We start from the raw sequence: 23,927 nt of genomic DNA on the forward strand, positions 1-23,927 counted from the left end.
AAGGGACCTTGTCTCAAAAAAATAACAAAGTTGGAGCAGCAAGATGGCTCAGCAGATAAAGGTGCTTGTTGCCAAGACTGAGAGCCCATGTGGTAAAAGCAGAGAACTGACTCCAGCAAGTTGCTCTAGGGGCCTTGTGGCACACGTAATATAGAGAGGGACATCCAATTTGACCTCTAGATCCCACACATTTACATACGTCACAGCACACAGAGAGAGTACATGCAATGGCTCACGTTTGGCTTCCAGAGTCTCTTATGAGGAGTAAATATCAAAGACTTACTTCTGCCCTTAGTTGTTGCTGCTCCATTGCAATGATGGAGGCCTGAGGACTTGTAGACATACTTTCTTCAGGTTCCTTAAAACCTGGGGCATTCCCCACATCTCCACTCACAAAACTCACAACATTTTCAATCAATGTGTGAACTCCCAAAGACTTGGTAAGGTCAAAATCAGACTCAAAGGAGTAAGAGGAGTTTTGGAACCAATCTCTGGTATGTTTTAGGCGAGTCCAAGAGTCACTCAGAGATTCCAACTGATTATGCATAGGACCTACATGAAAATGGGGGAAAAATCATATATCAACAGCAATCAAGTAGAGAAGAGAACACATTTCCAAACGAGATGAGGGCTGAATGCTAGCTATAATCATACCAAGTGGTAAGAAATGGGTACTCATGTGTGTACACATGCATGCATTAAATGAAACTGGGCAAAATGCTTTGAAAAAAAATAAAATAAAAAATAAACAAAAATTACAGTAATGTAAGAAAATAAAGAGAAAGCCTTGATGTATCAGTGTCTATGTAAGTGCTTTAATAACACGCTACTAGAAGAAAATAAAGGCAGAAGCTGCTCTCAAAATGCTTAACTAAAAAAGCTCTGTAGTATTATACCATGGCACTACTCATGACCAACAACAAAGGAGCCAATAAGACTCTATTGGTAAAACCCACTGAAAAAAGGATTTCTTCCAACTTAACATTACCCTCCATACCTGCAGTGACACATCAGCAAAAGCGAATGTTCAAGGGCAAGTAAACATAAAAAAGAGACATAAACATCGCTTTTGGGTTTTACTAACATAAGGAACTCTCTGTCATGTGCATTGTTACCTGAGGTTATAAAGCTCCTATATAAAGCAAAGTTTCACAAACAAGAACACATAGTATCTGCTGTAAAATAGTAACTATATGAAATTATCCATGGTAATGCATTGCTAAGTATTATTAGCTTGCTGATGAGCATTTTTAAGTAAAACCTTTAAACATCAAACTCTAACATGTAAGAGTACAAGAACAACTTTCTAAATCATACTAAGTTTAGCTTTAAATAAAATATATTCATGTCCAACTCGTATACTTTGTTTTTAAACATTCTCAGGGAACGAATTACAATTTTTGGTTCACAATAAACATTCTTCTCAATGTTCTATGCATGGCCTGCTTTTGTGTTTATATATTATATAATATTTTAATATAAACATAAAACTGACAAAAACTGGTATCGATTTATTTTTTCAACCCATCTTTTCCTATCTCCTTGTACCTAAATTTTTATTAGTCTGAAGCTTAGACTTCTTTTTACTGCTACTGGATTTTGTCTTAACATGTACTCTAAAAAATGGATAGTGTTTAACTGCAGTTATTATTTTGCATGTGTATATATGCTCGTGAATATAAAATCCCAAAGTTGACTTAGGGTGTTTTCCTTGATTATTTTCCATTTTCCATATTGTGGCAGCATCTCACACTGAACCTACCGCTCACTGTCTTGGATAGTTAACTATTCAGCTTCCTCTAAGATTCCTCTCTCTCTGCCTCCCTTGCACTGAGGTAACTGGTGAGCTGCCAAGCCCAGCTGGCCCTCAGGTGGGTTCTGGGAACTCAAACTCCAGTCCTTATATGTACACAGTAAGCACACTACTGATTTATCCAGGTGGCCCCAATGTTAGCCATTTTTCACTTTCTAAAAGAAGTATTGTTTATGCAATCATTTTAGATATATTCTTTTTATGTAATAGAATATTGCCAACATTAATTCAAATTACTATATGTAGCTACGATTCAGTTGTTTGGCTGTAACACATTATCCTATCACATAAGCACACCAACTTTGTGTATTAGGGATTCATTTTAAGGTAAACAACAAAATATATAGAAAAAACTGTACTTGTTAGTCAGAAGAGTTTGGAAAGATTACTACTTACACACAAATGTGTAGTAATATTTCATTTATATTTTAATATATAAAGCTTGCCTGAAGATCAGAGAGTAAAACAACCCCCTGGTCAGCTTTACAGACCAGGCAGCAGAAACACACACCTTTAATCCCAGTAGCCACACTAGTTTGCCTTAGAAACAGGGTGGTAGTGGTGCACACCTTTAATCCTAGCCCTAAAGAGGAATATTAAATGGGAGGATACAGCTCTCAGACATAGTCTCATTTTGAGATTCCTGGAGGCAGGACTGCCATTTCAGACTGGCAATTTTAAACAGCTACTGGCTGGCTGTTTTGCTTTTCTGACCTTCAGGTTGAGCCCCAATATCTGTCTCTGAGTTTATATTAATCATGCTACACTAATGGCAGTAGGGAGGCACGGTATGTGATATACGTGGAGGAGTGCCCATAAATGGCCCATAAATGGAGGTCAGAGGACAACCTCAGATGTTTTGAGATAGGATATTTTGTTTGCTGCTACGCATGCCAGATTAGATGGCCCACAAGCTTCAAGGTAGTCAGTCCCATCTTCTCTTCCTTCTTGCCATAAAGTGCTGGGATTATAAGAACACAGATGCTCCAGCTTTATGTGGGTTCCAGGGATCTGATCTCAGGTCTTCACAAGCACTCTGCTCACTGAGCCATTTCCAACACCTAGAAATTCTTTATAATAAGAGCTCCAGGAACTGGAGATGAACTTCCACAGTAGGAAGCCTAGCATGAAAGTAAAATCTTGGGTTCCATCTCTAATACAGAGGGGAAAAATAAACTTTATTTTCAGTTTTATGGAGATGGAAATAATGATATGAAAAAATGACCAAATTGTATATATGCTTACATATGATATAGAAAAAAGTAAAATTCACGGGTATATAATGTATTAAGTTAAAAATATTTTTAAAAATAAAGCAGAAACTTAAACAAAGACACCCACTTCTCATTTTCTTAGGCAGTCCAAATTGAGGGCCTGTATATGGCCTTAACCAACAAACGTCAAGTTTTAGTTCCTTGTACTGGGTTTGTTTTACTTAATAGCAAAATTTCAAAATAAGGAGTCTTTGTCTTTTAGCATATATAAGGCACTTTTCAGAACAAGTTCCTGATGTCTACTGTGTGGTGTCAGAACCACAGAAATGAAAGAGACCTGAAGGACTGACTATCTAGGTTCAGTTTCCTCAACTGAGGAATCAGAAGCTAAGATGGATGAATCTGCCAAATTATCAACAGTGATTCCTTCATTCTATGTGAAGTAGATTAACAAATTCCTATTATTTAATGACTTAAAATTCACCGATCCATGGAAATTTCAACTATCTGGTCAATTATATAAAGGCTCAATCACTAATCTGCTAATTAACGAAGTGCCTTTATTTACAGAGAGACATGCCATGGAACTACTAGCCACCCCCAAGCTAAATCCTTTCAGAAAGCAGGAGTTATGTGTCACACTGTAAACAGTCCAGAGATTCATAAGATCTCTGCCACAATTGTTCAGTTCTGCTACTAGAATCAGAAAACAGTCCATAAACAAATAAGTATGGCTGTATTTCAAGTTACAAAAATGGTGAAAGGTCAGACTTGTCCAGTTAGGTGTTGAGTACTTGATCCAAAGAAACACCTTATGATTAAAACATAACAATAGGAACGATCCCACACCGAAGCACTGCTGGGGCTTGGTGCACACCTTTAACCCCAGCACTCAGGAAGAAGAGACAGGAAGAGTTCAAAGCCAGACCGCTCTACACAATGTGTTCCAGGAGAACAACATAGTGAGACTCTGTCTCAAAGAACAAACACCACAACAAAACAATACCAGGATAAATAAAATAATTACCACTAAAATAATCTGACATTAAAAAAATAGTTCAGAGCCCCAAAATTTAAACATATAGAAATGAGAGACAGAATTTTACTTTAATCTGAAGAACATATCAAAGGCTTCTACACCGTAATTGAGATGAAGCCCAAAGCTTACTAACTCAGGCGACAACTAAAGAAACAGTTCAGCGAGACATTGAGGCTGTTTACTTGTCCTTACAACTCTGGCTCTTAAATGGAATTTTCAAAATGAACATGGCAGAGCTGCAATACATACTTTATAAACCATAAAATATGTAGGCAAGCTAAAGGGGGAAAAAATTTAAACATGCCATCATGTACTTGCTTGAAGCTCTTCTTTTTTCTGGGGCTCAACTGGCCAAAAAGGAGTAAATACGCTACCACATGAGAACCAGAAGACAAAAGGAAAAATTTGATATAGGAGATAACATTTACATTCTTTACGTACTTGAAATGCACAGATAAAATAGCATTTCGCCCACATATGCTACACCATGAAACATACATTAATAATGTTTCCAGCATTACTTTAGCAGTAAAATGCTAACAACATATTAAAAGGCCTGAGAGACAGGAATTAAACTATACTTTAACCAACATGGTTTACCTAATAAGGCTTCTGATATTGTTTCTTAAATTGTTTTGAAATCCTACCATTTTCACCATAACAGCTTCAGCTTATACAGGAAATCAGTATCAAGACTCAGCAAAATGTATTATCTTTCTGTGAATACTTGGCTCAATCTGCACAATTATGGAAAATCTTTTAAGTATTTGTCAAAATACAAAAATTGTCAACAATTTTGGTAAGTTTTGTAGAGAATTTGATAAACTTATGAATAAATGAGTTCATACTTGTGAAATGCTTAAAATAAGGTCTGGTGATAATGAGCAGTTTATAAGTTTCTGAATATAAATTTTACTTTGTCCCCGAGGAAATAACTTGCTTCCTCTGTTTCTTTTTAACAAAAAAAATTTTTTTTAGATTTATTTATTTATTTATTATTTATACTGTGTTCTGTCTTCATGTTTGTCAGCACACCAAAAGAGGCCATCAGTTGTCATTGTTGATGGCTGTGAGCCACCATGTGGTTGCTGGGAATTAAACTCAGGACCTCTGGAAGAGTAGTTAACATTCTTAACCTCTGAGCAATCTCTCAAGCCCTACCTTTCTAACAAAATCTATAATGTTATTTCTAAGTTTAAAATTTAGCTTTTTTTGGTTGTTGTTCCCCAGCTGAGTCTTGCTATGATGCCCATGCTGTCTGCAACTCTCCTGGCCTAGAATTTAACATAGGCATCTCTGAAAAGATGAACAAGGTGGTCTGGCTAAAGGTTATATGCCCATTCTTTGCACCTTCCACATTTGCTTTCAGATCACAGTGAAACTTTAGCCAGAATTAAGGGTTTAAAAGAATAATCAGCCGAGTGGTGGTGGTGCGCACCTTTAATCCCAGCACTTGGGAGGCAGATAAAGGCAGATCTCTGTGAGTTCAAGGCCAGACTACAGAGCTAGTTCTTGGACAGTGTCCAAAGCTACAGAGAGACCTTGCCTCAAAAAACCAAAAATAAAAGAAAGAACAATCATATTTCATGACCATGAATCTTAATAATCCCTAGTGCCAAATACTAAGTGAAAAACAGGTGATAAACCCTTTCAAGGAGCTATTTTTTGAGACACTGAGCATACACTGACCACTAACTATTATCTATACACACATTTAATTTTAATAAGCAAGATATAATTAAATCTAGTATTTCTCTCCTTTTCCTCTTACCTGACTTTCAGTAAGTCAGCACCGAGATCAATAAATGGGAAAGCTATTCAAGCTAAAATTTTTGTTTTTTCTCCTCAAATACTTAAAATGAAATGCAAATAAAAGAACCCTCTTTGGCTAGACATGTGTTTGTTCACCACAGGACAAGTCACAGTTTCACAACAGTTTATAGTCCAAATAACTGACAACTCATACTTGACAAGTTAAACTGACCAGGAAAAGATATGCATATTAAAGTTTATGACATCTGGTTCATGTTGACAAGTGAGTAAGAAATACAGTGGCTTACTATACCACCATTTAAAAGTAAAACAAAATATACACTTCCTCCAGTGTGGTCTAAGGATAATCACTAAATATATAAGATTTATAAAAATTTAGAAACATGTATCAAGTGTATCTTTTAATTAAAAATTTTATTTCATTTCAAACTATATGTCTATGTAGGGGGGAAGGCTGTGAATAACAGTGTTTTGTTTTTTCTTTTTGATTTTTTTGAGAGAGAGTCTGTCTACACAGCTGCACTCCCAACATCAGTGATCTCGAAAGCAGGAGGGCATGTGATTTCCTGGAACTGGAGTCACACTTGTGTGAGCTCCTAATACGGGTGATAACCAGACCTAGTTCCCTGCAACAGCACTATGTGCTCTAAGCCATTAAACGATTTCTCTAGACCCTCGTAAATATACTTTCAGTTTTTTTGAAGAAAGGTATCTATTATAGTAAATAAAATAAAAATCTACAAAGTATGCATTTTTATTGTATATTAAAACTAGGAGTCTAAAACTGAAAAGCAACTATTTTGGGGCTACATTCCTAAGACAGTAATTGCTATTTCAAATCACTTTTTCCTAGGAATAAAATCAAAACCAAATTTATTTCCTGAGAACATTAAAACAGAAAAATTAACACAATAATTTGGTACCACATTAAGTGATGTAATAAAATTTCAAATAACCACTTTGCCTCTCTATTATAAGTTCCCAAATGAGTAGTTATAAAAAATTTCCATGAGTGCCTCTATGTGCTTTTCTTATTAAAAAAAATAATAAAGTTAAATTCCAACAAGTTAATAGGGAGGTGCTAGTACTACTTGAGACTTTTAAGGAAGACCGTTTGTCCAAAAATGAAATTATGATTAACGTATTAATTTATATCTATTCAGAGTTAAAGCTATAGGAAATCTACATTTAGTTTTAGAATAATTTTGAAAAAAATATCAAAAGGCAACAATTCTAGGTTATAATTTAAAGATGTTGATTCACAATTAAAATATGGGCTACTCTGAATTCAAAGATAAACATGGTACTTTGCTTTGTTTAAAAGATACTGCTTTATTTCATCCTGGTATGATTAGGAGGATTAAATATAAAATGTGAATCTCCAAGAGAATTAAAAAAATGTGTAAGAAAAGAACTACAGTCACCGGACTACTGCTTACAAGTCCAGCTGTGACAGAACTGTTAGCAAGCTCTCACACTATAGGTTAGCTCCCTCTGCAGCTGTCCGCTCCTGCAGCAGTGAGCACTTAGTGCTTTAGCATTCTTGCCACCACTACAGAGTGCTGGGAATATTGGCACGTGCTACCATGCTCAGATTTAACATGTAACATTGAACAACATCACCTGAGCTAAACAAGTCAGAGAAGTAAGTTATATTCCAAAAACTTAAGTGTTAAAGCAACCATCAATTTCCAAAGTGTTTTGAAATAGAATGTATATTGCACAATATGTTAATATATTTCTCTTATATCACAAATAACTTGTGATTTTTAAAAAGAAACCTAAAACCTTTGATACATTATCATTTCAAAATTTTTCAATACAGAAAATATTGGCTCTGGGCCTTAATAGTCCTATTATTGTTTTAAATTTTAGTCAATAAGAGTAATGATGTTTCTTCTGCTGAGTGTGAATGTATATATATATATATATATATGTTTTATATATATAAATTTATATAAGATTCTATAAAATTTTTATATATAAACATTTTTAATATAAATTTTTAAAATCATATGACCTATGGTATTTCTTTCCCACATTCCTTATCTTCTTTGTCTGCGGGGGTTTTGTTTGGTTTTGGTTTGTTTTTTTATATATATCAAGAAAGGGTTTCATTTTGAAGAAGAGAACACAGAATATCACAAAAACAAAAATTTTTCACAAGCTTTCAGAAAACAGTCACTAGTAAAAATTCTTAACATTTTATATTTTTATAAAACTATCATATACAAGGTTTTAAATGAAAGTAAAGTTAATAATAGAATACTAATATTTAAGATTGTTTTCAGTTGCCCTTGGATTTAGCCACTGCTCTTTTCCTCCATTTGCATATGTGTTAACCGATGCCCACTTTCATATGTGTTAACAGACACTCCTTAAGATAGAGCTACTCAGAAAAGACTCCTGGAAATACTATAAAGTTGTTCCTCATTACACGCCACATAATAAAATGTTTATTACATGCCACATAATAAATGATTATTGTGTGTCATATAATGTTTATTACATGCCATATAATAAAAGAACAAAAGGGGAAAGCAACCTAGAAACTTTCTACTTGAAGATGTGTATGCATGTGTGCATATAACCTCCCCAAAAAACCAGGCAATCTTTCTAGAATTCTATAAAATTTGTTTTAAAATGCTTCTTTTTAACACAACACATGAAAAATCATACAGAACTAATTATTAATTTGTATGGATTCCCAGATTTTTTTTTTTTTTTTTTTGATTTTCGAGACAGGGTTTCTCTGTAGCTTTTGGTTCCTGTCCTGGAACTAGCTCTTCTAGACCAGGCTGGCCTCAAACTCACAGAGATCCGCCTGCCTCTGCCTCCCGAGTGCTGGGATTAAAGGCATGCGCCACCTCCACCCGGCGATTCCCAGATTTTAAATGTGTGTGCATTCTAAGAAAATTATCTTCCTTCTAATGTTCTAAAAAATTCTTCTGAATTGCTTTTGACAATGATATCCCAGTAACAATAAGATCTAAATGTATCAGACAGAAAAACAGCTACTTAATTTAAGCTTGTATTTAGTATTTTCTTAAGATTTACCTCTCTTCCGATGAGATGATGCCAAATCCAAATCAACATTTCGCCGGCCACTCTATTACCAAAAAAAAAAGAAAGAAAAAGTTTAGCTGAGATAAGTTTTTAACATTAAATAAAACATTAAGATGAAAAAATATAGTTACAGCAATGCCCTTTTTTTTCCACCAATCAAGTCATAGCAGCAACACATGCACTGAAAATAATTACAGAAGTGCATATGCACATAACTTCACAGACATTAACTCAAGCAAAAAGTATGTGCATTATCACAAGAAAAGAGCAGTTTTCTTTGCTGCTACTTTTTTCTCATCCTTACTTTCATCTTCTAGTTACCTAATATGTAAAATGCCTCAAACCACTGCAATACTGTCCTGTTTCTGAAAATTACTACTCTTTCCTCTCTCTTTATTTCCCTTTCTTTTCAAACTCCGCCCTAGCTCTGAGTGGGAATTTAGATACCATCTGACAAGTACACTAACAAAAGTTACCCAGCTCTAAGCATCTACTGGCATTCTAAAATATCTGTAAGTTTTTTTTTATTTTAATCTGTTAAACTAGAGAAATCTCAAACTGATGGAACTGTAGACAGCTTAATGGAATAGTAAATGCTTTCAGGAAGAACAGAAGTCTACTTTATGTATATTGGGTGGTGGAGGGTATAAACTGTATACTCAAGTATCCATATGCACAACCAATCATACATAAACTGTACATTGCTTAAATTCATGGATTTAACATTATGACTATTTCAACTGTACTTTGATAGTGTTTCACATAAACAAAAGAATGAGTGTCAAATAAGACTAGAAGAAACTAAGAAATGAATCATTTGGTAAATACTATAGAAAGTCTTCATGTATTGAACATACAAACACACACAAATGCACCTATGTGTAGGTAAACATTTTGTCTTATATGTCTATACATATACATTAACAGAAAGTGATTCAGTCTCAGGCCATTCCATACTGGATAAACCAAACTCATCCAACCAGGCTCATAAAGTCATTGCTATGCTATGAAATGTTTCCATGCTCCTTTGCTCAAAGAAGAAATTAATCTTGTCTCAAACCTAGAAATATCTATGTCTGAGTTGTCTTACTCTTTTAGACACTTTGAACTGTACAAGACTTCTTCCTGTTTGTTGGCCCCCACCACTCAGAATATTCCTTAGTGGTGCATAAATCTTACTCAGGGTTTTGTCTTACTGCCTAGTCTTGTTTTTTCCCCCCTCGGAAACAGGGTTTCTCTGTGTTGCCCTGGCCATCCTGGAACTCACTCTGTAGATCAGGATGGTTTTGAATTCAGAGATTTGTGCTGCCACCAATGCCAGCAAGTATTTGCTTCTTATATGCTAAATCCTTTTAGTTCTGAAGTAGCTAGGTAATTGCTTATAAGAAAATAATACAGCTGGGTCATGGTGATGCACGCCTTTAGTACCAGCACTTGGGAGGCAGAGACAGGTAGATCTCTGAGAGTTCAAGGCCAGCTTGGTCTACAGAGTGAGTTCCAGGACAGGCTCTAAAGTTACAGAAGAAACCCTGCCTCAAAAATCATCCCCTCCCCCATAAAAAAAAAAGAGTATAATAAAAAATGTTGATGAGAATTATAGTCTGGATTCAAATAATTCAATGAATGTCAATCAAATAGGGTTTGGTATATTTTGTTTTCTAAGACAGAGTAGGTAATTCACTATAAAATTTATTGTACAAAAGAAGGCTCAAACAAAGATTTATCATTGAACTAGTTAACTTGGTTTATTTGAAAAAATTTATATTTCATTCACTAACAATCCAGAGGCACTGCTGAACATCAAATATAAAAATAATGGAGAAGAAGATTAGGAAGAAGATGAATCCACTATTGCATAGGCTAAGACTGGGGCAGACTAACTCATCGAGTGAACTATGCAAGAGCCAAGTCTATGAATCAGCACCTTAGGAAGAAGACAGAGCTGAAGATCAAAATAATAAGCAGACAGGTGGTAAATATTTATGTAATATAGCTATATTATTTCTATTACAAAACTTTCGAGTATGTATATGCCTAAAACAGATATAAATTTCTTTAACCAAAACCTTATATATCTATCTATCACTTGAAAGCAAACCTCCTTCTTTAGATATACCTACCAGTGCATAACCCTCTTCATCTGATTCAGGCTGAGACAAATCAGATTCACTCCTGGATTTGATCAGTCTATAACTTGGACTTGCGTGAACTAGACGGCTCTCAGCAGTGAGACTTTCACTCCTGTCTCGCATGCACAAGAAAAAGGTTTGGATTGAGGACTGTTAGTGAAAATAAAACTGAATGGAATTAACAGCAAGAGATAATGTACAGTGAGGTGTCATTACATCTGTCCACAGAAAGACTGGCTTATGTAAAACATAAAACCTTTAGAATTACATCAAGAATTTTTATACCACTTAATTAAATTACAGAGAAATGTAAGTAATTTTTGGATATTTGTTAACTGTGGTGGTTTATATGTACAGAAAACTTACACCTTATGGAACCAGAAATTCAGATTGCAGGCTGAACTAGCACTACTGTTTATATTATTTTAAATTCACCATAGTCAACTTGTATTTCTTCCTCTGTTTTTGATATTTCAGAACAGAAACTCATTGCAAGAAATACCTAAGGGAAAAGAACAGCATTTTCAGTTTCCAGTAGGCCCACCTGGTCATAAGTCCACTGCCTTCAGAGGCACTCACAGAAGGCTGCTGCAACTGACCTTCTTCCCTTCGCTTCTGAAGCTCATCAATCACAGGACTTACTCCCAATATCAGAAGTGCACAGCGATGAATCACGGAGTTGCAGGCGGCAGTGTACACATCCTGACCCTCAGGAAGGTCTGTGCTGACCCTTCGCTCTTGCTGAGACTGTGGAGGTGGGTCATCAGCTCGGGCCCCAGATCCTGCCCCACTGCTCATTCTATCTCGGTCTCGGCTACGAGCTACTTCTCGGGCTGAGAGGAAACACTGAAAGATTTCTGTAACATACAACACAAAAACAAGGTCTTAAAACACACGAGGAGAGAAGAGCAAAAATAATAATAATAATAATGAAAATAGTCAAAAATTTTGAATGAAAACTTACTGAAACAGGAAAAAATTAGTTTTTAGACAATAAATACAGTATAGTAACAAAGTTATATCAAAATGTCATACTTATAAAAATTGCAATAGGAAATATGCTTATACTTTAGAATTTGGATTTGGCTGGTTCCACCTGAAAGAGTTAGGGTTGTGACATCTTAACACACATCAAACTGATAAACTGACTATTTAGGTGTAATCACACAAGACCTGGGACTTTGGAAAGAGATACGTGGCCTGTCTTTTCCTCCATGAAGCAAGTCTAGTAGACTCTTTTGGAGGGAGATATCTTCATAGATCAAGAGCAGAAAATAGCATCAATCACCAAAGACTGGCAACCAGACTGCCAAACAGACTACTCTCTAACCTTAGCGTCCACACCTCCCCCTGCCTCCCATATTTCTTTATAACATCCTTGGAAAGTTTCCCCTACTCTAGGTATTCACTTGTTTTCCCATTTCTTAAAGTAATTGTTATTTATCAACAAAACATAAAAGCATCTATCTTTAATCATTCCTTTTGGAATTCAATTTCTTATGAGGATTCCAATGTACACACGAAACTAATGAAAATTATATGCATTTGTTAATCAGCTTTTATATTAATGTGATTCTTAGATCCAGTCAAAAAGGTTACATTAAGAACCAAAAAATTTCGAGGTCAGCCTGGTCTACAAGAGCTAGTTCCAGGACAGGAACCAAAAAGCTACGGAGAAACCCTGTCTCAAAAATTAAAAAAAAAAAAAAAAAAAAAAAAAATGGCAAAGTGAGTCCCCCCTCCAAAATTTCAAATCTTACTAGTGAGTTGGTACAGTTTTCAAAGTGTGGGCCCAGAGTAGCAGTTATAGTATTTGTGCAACTGTTAAAAATGAAAGTATTATTAATCCCAGCACTCAGGAGGCAGAGGCAGGCGGATCTCTGTGAGTTCGAGGCCAGCCTGGTCTACAAGAGCAAAATGCAAGTATTAGGCCCATGCAAATTTTTGAGTCAAAAGCTCTAGGAATAGAGTCCATCAATGTAACAAGTACTCTGACTGGTTCTAAAGACCAATATAAAGCTCTAGGAACAGAGTCCAGCAATGTAACAAGTACTCCGATTGGTTCTGAAGACCAATATAAAGCTCTAGGCCAATGGTTCTCCACCTTCTGAATGCTGCAACCCTTCAAGTGGTTCCTCATGTTGTGGTGACCCCCAATCATAAAATTATTTTTGTTGCTACTTCATAACTGCCATTTTGTTAGTCATGAATTATAATATAAATATCTGATACGTAGGCCCTGTAAAAGGGTTATTCTACCCATCCACCCCTAAAGGGATTGTGACCCACAGGTTGAGAACAGCTACTCTAGGTTAAATTAAAAAAAGAAAGAAAGAAAAAAAGAAATTTGCTTATTTCTGAAATGTTCATTACTTCTTTATGATAAAAGGGCAGGTTATGAGGAAAATAGGCAAATTTCAGCTTATGTAGAATAAAAAGCCTCTCCTTACCTTCCTAAGTTTGTATAATTTCTCTATTATGAAAATTTATAAATTACTCTATTTCAAATCCCTGGCCCAGTGCCTAGCACATCGTAGGTGTTCATAGGTTATAGCTAGTTTATACATTACCACTCCCCAAATGGCTATTATGCTTTCTTTTATTGTAATAGAAAGCTTGACTTTATTAGTATGTTGTCCTCTCTAACTTCTTTTCTAGGAATTTCTGAATTAATTTTTAAATTTAACTATGGAAGTTCTCTCAGTTTAGCTAGTAAAATTCTACTAGTCACTCCCTATCTGTGAGCTCCCTTCTTCCACCTTATCTTTTCTTTTTTGTTTAAATTGTTTTAGTTTTCTTTTGAGAGATATAAAAATAATTTTTAGAAGTACACAGAATAAAAATAAACCAACAATGAAAGTAGGGGATACAGATCAATGGTACAGTACTTGCCTAACATGTAAGAGCATAGAGTCAATTTCTAGTGCCACCTTCTTGTAAGCTGAATATATATACAAATAATGTCAAAAACAAAAATAAAGCTGGCCATGAGGTTGTAGGCTACAAATATGCATGTTAATTTAAAATAGCCAAGTCGCTTAAGAATGTAATAATTCTCTTTTATATAAATGACTATATAACATATAAATAACTATCTTTTAAAACTTATCTGGAGGTTTGGAATATAAAGTATAAAAGCTTTCATTCACCCACTCCAAGTTATTCCCATGTCATAGTTCCACCATTGCTCTTATACCTTGTACCTACTGAAATAAAGTATAATTGAAATTTGTAATTTTAAAAGCTTTTCACATAGAATACAATTTGGACCTCCTAATTGGAATAGTAAGGGGCTCATTTCCTCAACACATAGAGAGGTCTGCCAGCTGGATGAACAGCATGGTACCTCCAAGAGGACTATTTTGAATAACTTTATTTAAAGTCTCTTTAGATGTCATTTCATGCATGGAATTGAGCTGAACAAAAACTGAGATGCTTGCCTCCTTTGAGACACCTTCAACCCAGAACAAAAGCATTAGAGCGGCACTACCCTGTGATGCTGGTTAGTAAGAAAGATGGACTTACTGCCAGCTGTCATCACTTCATGTTCCCGTTCTTCCTCCTCATCTTCTGGCTCTGGATGCCCATCCTCCCTGTCTCTCTCAGCCTGCTCTTCCATTTCAGCTTCTTCATCAATGGTTCGGGTAAAGGAATGCTCTTGAGGATCAATATCTGCAGAATCTTGGTTGTCTGAGAGCTTAAAGAAATAATAGGAAACTACAATGAATATATTTTTCCAAATCTTTAAAAAGTTTTCATATAAGCTCAACCCTCCTTCTCTTCCCTCCCCTGCCCAAGACAGGGTTTCTCTGTGTAGCCTTGGCTGTCCTGGAACTCTCTCTATAGACAAGGCTGGTCTCAAACTAAAAGCGATCCCCCTGTCTCTGCCTCTCAAGTGCTGGGATTAAAAAGCATGTACCACCACTGCCCAGAAAATCTTAACTTATATCTTAGAAAATACTGCTGATATCAATAACACATAATCTTTACAAATGATACACTGATAAACTTCAAAGATTCCAAAGACTATCTGCACATAACTATATATATGGGTAGTATATGTTTTTTCTTGCCTGGTATTTTCATTGAAATGCCATGCTTTAAATTGATTTACATTTATTCTGCTGTTTGGATACAAACTACAGAGCAGCAATATAACTTACAACATGACAAAAGCACAAAAGGTGATTTTTGTTAGTTGGTTTTGGGGATTTTAAGATTGATTGGCTGGGTTGTTTGTTTGTTTGTTTGTTTGAGACAGGTCTCTCTATTTACCCTGGCTGTCCTGGAACTCACTATAAATGCCAGGCTAGTCTTTTACTCAGAGAACCACTTGTCTCTGCCTCCCAAAGTGCTGGGATTTTTAAAGGCATGTGCCATTATTAGCAAAATGTGATTACTTGATTCTAATGCTCCCTTCAAGTTCTCAATGCTATTACTCTGTAAAAATCATGTGGGGGAGGGAGGGAAGACGGTGCTAGGGATCAAACCCAAAGCATTACACATGCTTGACAATCACTCTACCATATAACTATAACCCTAGCTTACCAATAATTCTAAATTTAAGATAGCATTTTTCTTAAACTTTTAATTTCGCCCATGTCCCCACAGAACCCCCAAAGTTCAATATCTAGTAAGAACGATGTTAACTTAGTTTCTCATGGTGGTCATGCTACCCAACAGTTATCTAGACAGAAGAAAGAGTCCTGATAACAGATACTTGGAGAGTCAAAGATATCATAACTAAATAATTCATCTCATAAATTTCAATACAAAATACACATGAAAACTTTCAACTAGAATCATAATAAAGGTTATTTGTGATTCATAACCAGTTAATAACTTAGAAATTTCACAATATAGGAATACTTAGCAGTGATGCCCATATATTCCATATTTACTTTCATAATACATGAGTTTCAAGTTAGAGCCTCGAAAAATGACTAATGCTTCTTATAGACTTTTAAGGTCACTCTCTAATATTTATATCCATATATACTAAGCCAGTGCATGTTGATGTCTTGCCTATTGTTTATGCTTAAGAACTAAATCACAAAGAACAAAGGATCTGATATGCCCCAGCTTTAAAGTAAGCACTGTGAAGAGGATAATCTCAGGCTTGTTGTTATAATTACAGGGTTGAGTTACCAGAATCATCAAACCCTTTCAAAATCATCTATTTGTTGTCAGAATTATTTCTGGATCATCCTCAGTCAATGGCCTCAATCTTCACTTTCTGAGTGCACAGTTCTAATTACAGAAAGACTGATATTTTTTATCTAATTTTGTCCCTTTTTTCGCCTTTTTCTACACTGAGTATTTTTAAAACTTTCCCGTTCTTTCCTTGTTTTATTTTTTGTTTTTTTTCAAGACAGGATTTCTCTGTGTAGCTCTGGCTGTCCTGGAACTCGTTCTATCAATCAGGATAGCCTTGAACTCACAGGGAACCCCCTGCCTCTGCCTCCCAAGTGCTGGGATTAAAGGTGTGTGCCACAACCACCAAACACTTTCAAGTTCTTGTATGATTCCTGGATTTATTTTTAATCAATCTGAGACATCTGCTAATGTCCCTGGTAATTTCAAGCATTCTAAGTTAAACAAGGTAATTCCAATGTAGCTTAATCAATAAAAAGGAAAACTATCTATGGACAAGCCAGTTGGTCATTAATATCTATGAAGACAAGGCTATTACTTAGCAGCCTCATCACATTTCATAAAAATGAGGTAAACAAACCCCAATTCTTTCATTCTTCCATCATTTTCCACTAGAAAATATGCTATCATGTTTTGAACATCTGTACTCGTCAACTGTTTTTTTTTTTTTTCATAAAAACCAATGTAGGGCTATCTCTGACAAGCTTGCAGAAAAACATAGAAATTAATTTATTTCCAACTTTACCCATCTGTCTCGTGATGATGACCTGGTTTGAATAAGTTCAAGGTTCTTGCAAGCAAGTAAACGACTTCGAACTTTGTATACACAACGGTACACTTCTGATAAGCTTTTACCAGGTTGGTATCTAAATAAAGAACCAAAATAGAAAAGTTACCTAATTTCTAACATCATGAGAGCAAATATTTGTCTGAGGATAGTTTTTAAGTTACTTGCCGGCTTTCTCCACATGCTTGACTAAGTAAGTTTGTGTGTTTGAGAAGTGCTGCAAGAACAAATCTAGACACAGTGTCCAAGAGTGACTCATTACTTAAAGTTGCACTGTCCCAATCTGAAAATAAAAATAATACAAACATTTAAAAGGACCCATAAAACAGTACCAACATAATATTAACAGCATTAGTTCCCCAAAACTTGAATTTTACCAACTTTCTGACCAACTACTTGACAGATGACAATACTGTTTCAGGTGCTGTGGACACAGTTTTGAATAAAACCACAACTCTGATCTCATGAAATTTGAATTTTGGTGTAGGTTGTGGAGACAGATGATACAGTAAGTGAATATGATAGGGAGGGCTAAAGAGAGAAACAAAGCAAGGCAAGACCCAGGGTGCTGTGCTGTGTCATTACTATTCACACAGGGTTCTCTGAACAGCTTTCTGATTTGAGCTCTAAGTGAAGCAGGGGAAGAAACCTCATGGACACAGTATAACATTAAGGTAACCAGTGTTAAGAACATAGCTTGCCGGTTCAAGAACAAATGTACATGAGTGGTAGGAAAAGCCACTAGAGAGCTGATGGGGAATTATTTGACATTGGTCTTGCAAACCAGTACAAATTCCTGGATCTGAATTACAGGAAAATTGAAAGCAGCATTAGAGGGCTTTGAACAGAGAAATAACATAATCTGACCCATATTTTAAAAGCTCTACCTCTTGGGTGGAGAACTGACTATACATACAGACAATAGAAGCAGAAGTCATTGCTGCAGTAAGCAATGGTGTTGCGGACACCAGGGTAGGAGCAATGCAAGTAGTGAGAAGCTGTCAGAGTCAACACGAATTCTCAAAGTGTTGCCAGGATTTGAAGCTAAGTTGAATTTTAATTTATTAGTTGGAGAATGAAAGACCACAGAAGTTTTGTAGGAAACTAGCTGGAATCAAAGGTCTGGACTTGAACACTTTCCAATAAGCAGCCCAAAAACTGATTCGCTCATGCATGTACACATATAAAACTATGAATATCATATTTTAAACCATAAAAGTAGATCCTGTGAGAGTACATCTGGGTAATTTAAAACATCTGGAGAGAAATGAATATACATGATTGAAAACTCAAATCACAGCATTAAGTAAAGAAATCTTTGCCAGGAGATTTTTTTTCTCCCACTCTTGAATTTTACGTTGGCAGAGCATAGAGTATATTATACTAGATACAGCATATACTCTTAAAGAATATTCAGCAGATCAAGTTGAAGATGTTCTTTTTACTCTCAGAGTGACTACTTTACTGTCCATCTGACAGATTACCAAATAATGACTTACTGCTCCACTGCAAAATCAAACAGAAAGTATCCTTTAAAAATGTTAAGACCCAATTTAGTTTTATTTGTTCTTAACTATTCTTAAAGCTCCTTCCCCAAAAGGTAAAAGGCTACAACTTCGTTTTCCACTTTATTTCAAAGCCTATGTTAAAAATATAAATACAGACTTGACTACTTTATAGGTAAAAGAACCAACAATGCTATTATGTTTACTAAGTTTACATAAGACCTTAAAATCTACAGATTCTTGCCGGGCGGTGGTGGCGCATGCCTTTAATCCCAGCACTTGGGAGGCAGAGGCAGGAGGATCTCTGTGAGTTCGAGACCAGCCTGGTCTACAGAGCTAGTTCCAGGACAGGCTCCAAAGCCACAAAGAAACCCTGTCTCGAAAAACAAAAAAACAAAACAAAACAAAACAAATCTACAGATTCTTATAATAGCAATCTACACAGCATATGTGCATACAAAACTTATCAAGAACAGGTTCTTGAGGAGCTACCTGTTCCATAGACAGGCTTATTATCTAAAGACTGTTATGACTTATAATTATAGTTTAAGGAGGGAACTCTCAATTTACAGAGTAAAATACTGTAGCACTCTGTGCTATTTCAATTATAACATGGATTATCCTGCTTTTACCTTTTAAAAGTAATGAATTCATGAAGAACCATCATTAAAGCTATATTCATTTTACATCAAGCACCACAGAATGCTTCTATTATTAAGCATGAAGTCCACGCTAAAGTATCAAGCATATAGCAAATGGCTAGGTTTGTATTTACCTTAAGTGTATATCTAGGTATTAAAAGTTCTCATTCCAAATGATAATATGACATAAAAATTTAATTATGGGATAGCACGGTGGTTCAGTAGGAAAATTACTTGCTGCACAAGCTTAATGACCTGAGTTCAACCTTCAGAACCCACAGAGGAACGGAAGAACCAACTCCTGAAAGCTACCCTCTCACCTTCATGCACATGCCATGACATACCACACCTATACTTGGTGTGGGAGGTCCTTCTGTCTGTATGTTTACTGGTTAATGAATAAAGAACTGCTTTTAGCCTGTGGCAGGGAAGAACAGAACTAAGCAGGGAAAGCTAGGTTGTATGCTGGAAGAAAGAAGGGCAGAGTCAGAAAGAAGCCTTGGAGCTGCCAGAGACAGATGCTGGGAACTTTACTCAGTAAGCCATAGCCACGTGGTGATATACAGATTAATAGAAATGGGTTAAATTAATATAAGAGTTAACCAATAAGAAGCTAGAGCTAATGGGACAAACAGTGATTTAATTAATACAGTTTCTGTGTGATTATTTTGGGTCTAAGCTAGCGGAGTGACCAGGAATTGACTAGAGGCCTCCTTACTACATGCACTCACACATATACACATAATCATTTTTTAAAAAGAAATGTATACCCCACTATATGACACAAAATATTCAAATGTCAAAATGCATCTTAGATAAGTAAACTTTTTCATTACTTTGCCTTTCAACTCTGATAGAAATCAACATAACAGAATAAGTGATCAAAAAAATAAACAAGAATGATCTGTAGTTCCTTTTTTGTTTGCTTTTTAAAAATATTTTTACATTTATTTATTTATTCATTTATTTATCTGTGTGGGTAGGGGGCACATGCTATGGCATACATGTGTGTAGGCCAGAGAACAACTTGTAGAAGTTGGGTCTTTCCTTCCATCATGTGGATCTTAGGTATTGAAATCAAGTTGTCAGGTTGGGTGGCAAGTGCCCTCGTACCTGCAGAACCATCTCACTGGCCCTCATTTGTTTGTTTGTAAGACAGAGGTCTCATTATGTAACCCAGGCTGGTCTTGAAGTCATGGGCTCAAACAATCACACTGCCTTACTCTTCCAAGTAGCTGGAAGTAGAGGTGTTACCACCATGCCTGGCTGAGGCAAAAAATTTCAACTATACCATTTTTTTTCTTTCTTTCTTTCTTTCTTTTTCTTTCTTTTCTCTCCTCTCTCTCCTCTCTCTCTCTCTCTCTCTCTCTCTCTCTCTCTCTCTCTCTCTTATATTGGAAAACCAAAGAACAATTTCTTTCTTTTTAATTATCTCTCTCTCTCGCTCTGTGTGTGTGTGTCTCCCAGAGTATGAGTGCTGTGATATGTGTGAAGGTCACAGGGCAACCTGAACAAGGCAACCTGAAGTTCTCGTGTGGGTCCCAGGAATTGAACTCAGGATATCAGACTTGGTGTAAGCACTCAAATAGTCACACCCATTGAGCCAGATCATCAGTCATCAAGCTATCTTTCTACTGGTGATTGAAGATCTAAATAACTGAGCTAGGAATGGTAGTACATGCCTGTAATTTCAGTGCTCAGAGGGCTGAGGCAAGAGGACTGAGAGTTTAATGCCAGTCTTGAGTTTAAGACTATGTCTTTAAAAAAAGAAAGAGATGTACATAATATTTACTCATTTCATTTTATTTATAAAAGATAAAAGCCAACAAAATGTTAGTATCTGTTTTCTTTTACCATTTTTTAAACCTCAGAATTACGAGATACAGAAGAAAATTAAAGATAGGATAAGAAAAAAACAACATGGAAAGAACAGAGACTACACATGCAACTCAACAACATGGGTAATTGTGTTCTACTGGGATTCTTATCTTGAAATAGGGTTTCATGTAACCAAGATTAGTCTCAAATTCACTACATAGTTGTGGCTGACCTTAAACTACTCCTCCTGTTTCACGTCCAGAATGCAGGAATTACAGGCATGCACTGCTTTAAAATGGGTCATTATTAAACATAGGAGCTAAGAATAAATGAAGGATATTTTTTGAAATTTACACATAAAATTAACTCTACTGATTAGACTAATTTAAAGCATATTAGGAAAGGAAATTTCACCATGTATTTGCATACTACTTCACTATTACCCTTAATACTATATTATATATCAAATGGGTATTATTAGTACTCTGAATAGGCAAAAATTGTTATATTCAGTAAGCCTATGACCTAGGCATCTAAATAGATATGCTCTGATTTAATGTTTCATAGAATACTTTTATGAAGTGATTTATGAACAGAGCCCAACTTTAATACCATCAAGTTTCTTTAAATGTGATATATGTGGATACAACAAAGAATGTGGTTTATTTTCCAACAAAGAGAAAAACCAACAATTTAAAGTTTACTTACTCATGAACTAGTTAGCACTGAGAATTAGCTATACATTACTCACTTCCTTCTCTATATCTTACCTTTACTAACAGCATAATCCTGCATGCTGATCCAAAGGCTTCTGGCAGGCTCTTTAGAACAACCCAATGCCAAGTCTACAAAGACAGCAATTTCAGGCCGCAATTTGTAATCAAAAGGCTTCTGTTCTTCATTTCCTGAAAGGGCTACTTCTAAAAGGCAGCTCATACATTTATCTATTTAAAAAAAAAGTTTTAATTTTAATAATTCCATTTATTCACTTCTCTTTCTCTCTCCCTCCCTCCCTCTCTCTCTATACCACAGTGTATGTAAAGGGAGAAGAACAACTTGCAAGAGTCACTTCTCCTCTTCCACCATGTAGGTCCTGGTGATCAACTCAGGTTGTCAGTCCTGGCAGCAAACACTCTACACCCTGAGCCATCAGTTCTCAAGTTCCTTTTTATCTGGGAGGGGGGAGTTTTGAGACAGGGATTCTTAGTGTAGAGGTGGCTGTCTTGGAATTCACTCTGTAGACCAGGCTGGCCTCAAACCCAAGAGATTCGCCTGCCTCTGTCTCCCAGGTGCTAGTTGGTGCAAGTTGCTGCTCCCACCATCTGGCTAAGTTCCCAAATGTAAACTTCATAAACTTTGTAACTGTGAATAAAATCTTATTTATTTACTCAACCGACATGAAATTGTATACTCGGAGTTAATTCAAAGTAGGTTCTACTAAAGTGCAGCCCTCTAATTATTTCAGATGGAGTTGGTCTTACCTCTCTATCTCCCTTTAGAAAAAAGTAGACATTCGGCAAAGAGAGGCCAGGAATGCAAAATATCCTACACATAAAATGCAACCTTGAAGACAATAGCATCCAAAAATACACAGCATCCTCTTTGAGAAAAGTGTGACCACAGGGAAAGAGGATAGAACATTTTCTTTTTTAAGAGACTTAAAGGAAAGCAATCAGCTAAGAGTGATTCAAAAGAATCAGAGATACCATGAACAATTTTCCAATCAATAATCTCATTCAAGTAGGTAATTCCCAATTCTTCAGTAGGAGCTTTAGCATTAAGAATCACTGTTATTATTTTGGAAGCAAAGGTGTTGCTATACTGTCTGGGCTGGTTCTGGAATCAAGATCCTTTTACCTTTGTCTCACAAGTACAGTAATTTCAAGAATGTCCACACCCACAGCTGGCTCACTTCACTCTTTTTTTTTAATCAATGTTAAATATTACAGCCGGGCGGTGGTGGCGCGTGCCTTTAATCCCAGCACTCGGGAGGCAGAGGCAGGTGGATCTCTGTGAGTTCGAGACCAGCCTGGTCTACAGAGCTAGTTCCAGGAAAGGCTCCAAAGCCACAGAGAAACCCTGTCTTGAAAAAAAAAATTATTACAGCCAGGGTTTTAACAAGAACCAAAAGTCAATTTAATCCATATTACATATTTACAATATTTTACATAAGCAAATACCTTTTCTTGATATAAATTCCATAATTTTAATTCTTAAAATCTAAAATATAATATTAAATCTGAAGTTTCTTCATACTTAAGTCCCATTAAAAGGGATGTATGGATCAACAGACACTTTCTTTACTCAGGAGATTACTGAGGACTGCATCAGGCATTAGTGCTAGGATCACTGGAATCTTATTCTGCTAAATATTCCCTAAGAAACCTACAATTTAACTTCCTTTACTTCATCTTTATCAGTCTAGCTTTCAGGATCTATAGTCAAAATCACTTTCTAGTTCAGAAGTAAAATGATGGGTACATATATTTGAAAAAGAAACTACTTTCTTTACTCCTACTCACCACACTTCCATGCCCAAAGCAAATCTTTTTTTTCTTTCCCAGCCTTAGTTTCTTTTCTTTGCACCCTCCCTTTCTCCCTGTCTAGCCCATCCCCTTCTCTACCTTGTGGGCTCCCTCCATCCTATTGCCTCTCTTCCTCTCTCTATGACTTTATGATGTGGGATGCCACTCTGTATGTTGCGACTGTTTTATTATCATTGGTTAATAAAGAAGCAGCTTTGGCCCATGGCGGGGCAGAATATAGCTAGGCAGAAAATCCAGAGATAAAGGGAGAAAGAAGGTGCAAACAGAGAGATGTTAGCAGCTGCTGGGGAAATAAAATGTGAGGTAACAAACTATGGGCCTCATAATAAAATATAAAATAATAGAAACGGGTTAGGTTATAGGAGGTAGTTAATAATAAGCCTTAGCTAATAGGCCAAACAATTTGTAATTATTATTAAGCTTCAGATTGGTTATTCAGGAA

The 23,927-nt window shown here is 35.9% G+C and overlaps 1 protein-coding gene across 9 annotated transcripts in view; it reads right to left on the reverse strand.

The window, feature by feature from the left end:
* Herc1 (HECT and RLD domain containing E3 ubiquitin protein ligase family member 1) overlaps positions 1-23,927 on the reverse strand; it is a 166,544-nt gene that overhangs the window by 84,319 nt on the left and 58,298 nt on the right. For 7 of the 9 annotated variants that reach the window (XM_026779061.1, XM_026779062.1, XM_026779065.1 and 4 more), the window contains exons 19-27: positions 21,710-21,883; positions 17,144-17,258; positions 16,934-17,054; positions 14,560-14,731; positions 11,579-11,891; positions 11,026-11,146; positions 8,897-8,948; positions 4,371-4,436; positions 284-552 (exon numbers count right to left, since the gene is read on the reverse strand). In XM_026779061.1, the coding sequence (XP_026634862.1) occupies positions 284-552; positions 4,371-4,436; positions 8,897-8,948; positions 11,026-11,146; positions 11,579-11,891; positions 14,560-14,731; positions 16,934-17,054; positions 17,144-17,258; positions 21,710-21,883 (1,403 nt within the window). The remainder of the gene's footprint in view (positions 1-283; positions 553-4,370; positions 4,437-8,896; positions 8,949-11,025; positions 11,147-11,578; positions 11,892-14,559; positions 14,732-16,933; positions 17,055-17,143; positions 17,259-21,709; positions 21,884-23,927) is intronic. The other 2 variants (XM_026779067.1, XM_026779068.1) reach the window with 1 other exon arrangement.

This window comes from Microtus ochrogaster, chromosome 5 (genome assembly GCF_000317375.1).
Source record: "Microtus ochrogaster isolate Prairie Vole_2 chromosome 5, MicOch1.0, whole genome shotgun sequence".
Taxonomy (NCBI): Eukaryota; Metazoa; Chordata; class Mammalia; order Rodentia; family Cricetidae; genus Microtus; species Microtus ochrogaster.